Raw genomic sequence first — 5881 nt, forward strand, 5'->3', positions numbered from 1 at the left:
ACGTCGACGCCAGGTTGGCCATGCTCGTCAGCGTGTCGGGATGCTCCGCCCCAAGCACCCTCGTCCTCGTCTCCATCACCCGCATCCCCAGCTGCTCCGCCTCGCCCCACCGCCCCTGGTTCCAGTACGTCAACGCGAGGCTGGCCATGCTCGTCAGCGTCGAGGGATCCTCCTCGCCCAATATGTCCTGTCGTATGTTGTTGGAACATTGGCACATCTCTTCCGACCTGCTAAATAATCCTTGCTCTCTCATATACCGGCCCCCACGATTGCAAATAGACGCTTTGTGCAACAATGCGTTGCGATCTTTCATTTTGAGACTCATTGCTGCAATGGCATGCGGCAAAAGCTTTTGGCACATCTCCCAGTTCTCGTAGGCTCCCGATGGGAATACATCGTCAAGACTACGAGCAAACACTTCCTTCCAATGATCCGCCTCCCCTTGTGAGTCCAGCCATCGTCGCGTTGCAAGTTGCACTAGGCGATGCATCTCGAACGTCGAGCTGTCGACGGTGCTCGACACAAAAGCGAACCCCTCCAGAATGACGACGTCCTTATCGAACTCCTCTTCCGCTTGTAACGAGGTCTCGGACCCACTATCGCTCGGGCTCCCTCCATTATCGGTCTGCTCTTGAGTAATGCTGTCGCTCCTTTTGTCCTTGTCCGACGCTTGTAGTAGAACGCTCGGTATCGCTTGCCGGTCGCAGAAGCACATCAACGACAACAAATCTGCCGCCGAATGCCGCACCTTACGGATGTGCTCGAACGAGATCTGCCAAGTTAGAATGATCGCATTCTTGGCCTCGGGGTCCCGCCGCAGATCGCTAGCATCCTCGTCGAGGATGCTCTTCTTTGATCGATCGCTCTTCTGCAGCTTCTCTAGATACTTCGCGATCGACGATCGCATGCCACGCTGCTGGATGTAGGCCGCCGCCTGCGTCATGGCTAACGGCATATAGTCTAATGCCGCCGCGAGCGCTCCGTTGTCTTTTCCTCGCCCGAGCTTCTTCTCCAGGAGTGCCGTCGCTTGCTCTTCATTCATAGGTATGACAGACACGATAGCACTTCGTTCCACAAGCCTCGTCGCCGCAGACATGCTTCTGGATGTGATTAGTACAGCGCCCTGGTCATGTACCGGCAGCAGTTCCAACAGAGACGCCTTCCCATCGGTCCGCTCCACGAGAAAGTCTACTTCGTCGGCGTTGTCGAGCACGATTAGCCACTTCCTCGTCGCTCTCTCGCGCAGCCAGTTGCGAAACAGCGTAGGCATGTCCGCCTGGGGCTCTGACCGCCCGGGAATGCGGACCAGCTCGGCGATGTCGCGTACGCTCTGCTCGTATCGCCCTGCGTTGCTTGCGTGGACCCACAGTACCCACGTGTCCGGCGACGTCTGGCGCACATGATGACAGTACTCGATGGCGATCTGCGATTTACTGTCGACACGTCAGCCGGGATGGATTTGGTGCTGACGTCGATGATCTCTGTGTCGATGGCGATGCCGACAGCGCCCCACATACCCTACACCCCCGAGTCCCACCAGCGCCAGCCGTGCTGCCGGCGCAGCCAGGGTGGCCGTGATCTGTGCGGTTACTTCTGCGCGCGCGACAAAGTCGGGGTCGCGTCGGAACGGGACGTTGGATGAAGGTTCCTCTGGCGTCGCAGATCGCGCTGCCGGACTGCAAGTTAGCTGCGCACCCGTCGCGTGGCAGGAGTTTGTCTCACTAGTTGTCATATGGATCGGACCGTTGTTCACGCCGACCTGAACGCTGTGGCTGCTGTCGCCGAAGGTGATGTGGCTCGATTGCGCGTTCGCCATGATGCGCTGTGCGTCGCACGGGCACCGTCCGAAACGCTCCTAACGAGGTGAGCACTGTAGATAGGAAGTCAAGGATGGAAAGAGGTATGGCCGCCGCAAGGCTGTGTGCGCTGCGCCCCTCATCATATGCATGAACCCCACAGCATGCTGCCCGACTCGGCTGGGGCTTTCAAGTATATAATGGCGATAACGCATTCTGCCGCTCCTGTACTCATAAACAGATGGTCATCGTTTAGGCTTACACGTCAACTTCTAATTTCACTTCGGCATGGCAGATCCTTTGAGTGTCGCAGCTGGTGTCGTTGGTCTGGTCGTCCCAGCCGTGCACGGATTGAAACTTCTCAAGGCTGACCTGGATCGCATCGTCGACGCGCCGGCTGCTGTAGCCAGACTGAGGGATGATGTCGCCTCACTCGACGGCAGCCTGGCTCAATTCAAAGACATCGACCAGTCTCTCTGGGCTTCCCTAGGCCCTGCCGTCTTACGGCAGTCGGCTACTGCTCTGCAAAGCTGCGAGTCCGTCTGTGATACGATCCGAGGCGATCTCCACCGCTGGACGAAGCGCTCTACCGGGGGCAGCTTGTCCTGGCGCGACCGAGTCAACGTCGGCTTTTTCAAGGAGCAGCAGTTGAAGGCATACGCCAGCCAGCTGCAGACGCAGAAGCTTACCTTTACTATGGTTGTGGGCACAGCTAATCTGTATGGATGATGTAAGATGCTGCACCAAGTCTGGTGGACACTGACGACATTAACAGTTACAGTGCCCTCTGCAACACACGCTTGACAGAAGAGCTTCGTGGAGCCATCGTCATACAGCGGCAGAGCATTGAGGCCGCCGGCAAAACTATACACTCCGACGTCGCCAATCTGCAGCGTGCTCTGGAACAAGCAAGTATAAGCTCTGATGCCGGCTCCGCTGAATATGAAGAGGATCAGGAAGCTGCTGCCACCACTCTCGAAGGGCTCCAAGAGACGCTGCGTATCTCTCAGGCATTGCTCGCAGAGCTTCAGAAGAAGGCACAGGAGCAAGATGTTGCACGTGTTTCAGAACACAGCGGTGCAAGGACGACGATCACATTTGGGAACAGCACCAACAGCATGCAGGTGGGCTATAATCATGCCCCCATTACGTGGAACAGCAAGCCGTGAAGTATATGAGAGCAGTTGAAGTTATCAAAAAGTTATCAAAGAAGCTTTCAAGCCTGACGTGAGTTGAGTTATTGTGACTCCATCCGCCATTTACACACAAGTATCCTTTTCAAAATTCAAAACATGACAGTGGTCCTGGAGACCCATCGCTGCCAGCTCCCGTCGCGCCTCAAGCGCTTCTTCCTCTGCGGAGCTCAAAGTCCGTGCGACAGGTACGTAAGATGTCTCTGTCGCGATAGTCGTGCCACCCGCAATTTTCTTCGCATCCCTGACGCTGCGTTGCCTCTCCGCCTCGAGGATGTCTTCATACGACATGACTTTGGCGCGGCCGACCATCGTCCGCCGGACTGACTCGCGTACTCGCTTCTCGTTATTCTGCTCGAACAACAATTTGTTGTCGTCGAACAGCATTGCTCGATCAGCATACACTTTCTCTGCTGCATTGTTAAGCTTATTGACGAAGAGCCGCGACTCTTCGTCGCACGCATCGAATTTATTCTGCAATATAGATCGCACATGCTGAAAGTCATGCAGAGTGGTCGGCATGCGGAGCGTTAGCTCCGACGTGGAATGATCATTGTTGCTAACGAGACTATTTCGAGCATTTATTGTCACGGTTGTGCACGGCACACCAGGAGGACGCTGGAGCTCGCCGAGGACACGATTAGGGTTGAAAGGGAACAGGCCGGCTTTCGACCAGCCGGGACGGATGTTGCGTGGGGTCACGGCCACGTCGCGCGCTTTATGGTACAACGATGTGAAGTGCTGCTTGCCAATCGTGTTCGCCCCACCACGGTACAGTCGTTCGACCTGGTCGCGATATGCCGTCTTCAGCGGGCCGAACACACCTACATCACAAGGCTGCAACTTATGCGAGGTATGCGATGGTAGTCTACATAGGATGATATCGTTTTGAAAGCAATACGTCAGGACCTCGAGCGACTCGTGTGTGCTGAAACCATCGCTGATCAGCACACGAGGTCGTCCTTGGACATAGTGCCAGCCGGGTGTAGGGTGTATTGTCCATGAACTACGATGGGTGGCCGCGGGCCAGATGATCAGCGGATGCAGGGACCTACTATCAGCGGAGATGCATTCTACTGCAGTGATGAGCGTCCGCTGCACGCACGACGGTCGGGCTGCGCGCAGTTCATCGCGATCGACCAGGGCCTTCAGCGACGCGAGCACACTCAGCATCACTCCGGTCTCGTCTATGTTGTACACGTTCTCCTACAGCACCGCCACGGGCTCGAGCTGCGGCTAGATGATTGAAAACCACTCTACTACCTTGTCGTAGATACTGTCATCACACCTTTGACGGTCGATGGCTTTCGTGCGACGGGCACGCAGCTCAGAGTGGCGCTTGTAGAAGCCCTGCGGCCAGTTCTTCCCTGGTGGCGGCACCTCGTCACCTAACGACGTCTGAAAGGTGGAGTAGCGCTGACGCCGGATAGTTTGGGCGAGAATGCGCAACGACTTGACAGGCAGCGGGCGCCGCGTGTGAGCCATGTGCAGCATGGATTCTGCCAGCGCCCGCTCTTCCGGTGGTGAGAGATACTGCTGTCGGGCGGCCTTGTCTTGTCGAGACGGACGACTGTAGCGTCGGTACCACTGAGTAGCTCGGGATAGAATCTTTTCGTCGGCGTCGGAGGAGCACGCCTCCATCCGAGATGCACGTTTGACATAAGGGTCTAGAAATAGACAGTCCACTGAGAATGTATGGCGATGATGCGTAGGCATGGCTGTTTAGGGTTGACGGCTTTAGGGTCGGCTCTCCTGGCGGTCCAATTCATTGACATCAACCGTCCGACTTGCATCCTGTTCTTTACCGTGTTCCCCTATCACGCTTCGTGAGAGAAGAAGCTCCTTCTTCGGGGCATCGCTATTGTCAATAGCTTTACGTACGACAAAACGTTGCCTTTGTATTATCAATCAGCTGGCCGTAGCACCACGACTTGTGCAAGACCTACTTGTGGCCTGGTCGTCGGCGCTGGAAAGCGTCTTCCGCAACCGCAGGCGGAGCTGCAATGACGATCAGAGTACTCGCCGTCATGCTGAGACCTTGGCTGAGCACTTCCATTTCTGACGAGACTATGGTCGCGATGCCTATGAGAATAAATGCAATCGTGAATTTCGTCTGTGATGTCGGGGAGTGTTTTTGCGATGCAGTTCCGTCTGTTGTTCATTCCGTCAAAACGACGAATAGGCGATGATATTTATTGACTAATTTACCTAGATCTCGTGTACGGGAAGCGCGGTTCATGTGCGCGATTGTCGGCTTGTAACATAGTGACACAGTAAATGATAGAATGTTGTACAGAGTCATTTTCAGAATGGTGGCATCTACTTATCATGGATTGGGACATATGTGCCCGTCGTCCTGCGAACAATGGACATGTTTTCGGCAACTTTCGCGTGGAGTACAACATGCATCTTCTGGTTGCATAAGATGACGATGCATCGTCCATAATGCTTCCATCCTGCAGCCACTCCCAGACAAAGCAACCCGGATTGATGAATCGTAATTCAGCAATGTTTATACACTTTCCCGGTGGAAGCCAACAAACTTTGTTATGTTCCCAGCTCGAAGACCATAGTTGCTCCCGGGTGTGTTCTGTACCTCCCGAGGGCGACCATGAACATTTGTAAGAAGCTCCAGCCGACTCGAGCAGCAGGCTGTGGGGTTCGTGCATGTGATGAGGCGCAGTCCATGCAATCCTCACAACTGCATTCATCCCCTCTTCACTGAGTATTTGCGATGCTCGCCGTGAACATTTCACACAACGTCTATGCGACGCACAGCGCATCATGGCGAACGCGCAGGGTTAGGGTTAGGGTTAGGGTTAGGGTTAGGGTTAGGGTTAGGGTTAGGGTTAGGGTTAGGGTTAGGGTTAGGGTTAGGGTTAGGGTTAGGGT

The 5881-nt window shown here is 55.1% G+C and overlaps 2 protein-coding genes across 2 annotated transcripts in view; one reads left to right on the forward strand and one right to left on the reverse strand.

Moving 5' to 3' along the window:
• The window catches only part of K489DRAFT_390591 (uncharacterized protein), a gene marked incomplete at both ends in the record, with an annotated part of 3225 nt that extends 1409 nt beyond the window's left edge, over window positions 1-1816 (reverse strand). The window contains 3 exons of the mRNA XM_033606614.1: window positions 3-1433; window positions 1518-1668; window positions 1696-1816. Of these exons, the coding sequence (XP_033457065.1) occupies window positions 3-1433; window positions 1518-1668; window positions 1696-1816 (1703 nt within the window). The remainder of the gene's footprint in view (window positions 1-2; window positions 1434-1517; window positions 1669-1695) is intronic.
• A 188-nt stretch (window positions 1817-2004) lies between these two features.
• On the forward strand, window positions 2005-2965 carry K489DRAFT_362685 (uncharacterized protein; the record flags this gene model as incomplete). The annotated part of the gene is made up of 2 exons (XM_033602667.1): window positions 2005-2515; window positions 2572-2965. Exons 1-2 carry the CDS (start codon window positions 2085-2087, stop codon window positions 2963-2965), a joined length of 825 nt encoding a protein of 274 aa, XP_033457066.1. The 5' UTR covers window positions 2005-2084.
• Between the last annotated feature and the right edge of the window lie 2916 nt (window positions 2966-5881).

This window comes from Dissoconium aciculare (genome assembly GCF_010015565.1).
Source record: "Dissoconium aciculare CBS 342.82 unplaced genomic scaffold K489scaffold_12, whole genome shotgun sequence".
In the NCBI taxonomy this organism is placed as follows: domain Eukaryota; kingdom Fungi; phylum Ascomycota; class Dothideomycetes; order Mycosphaerellales; family Dissoconiaceae; genus Dissoconium; species Dissoconium aciculare.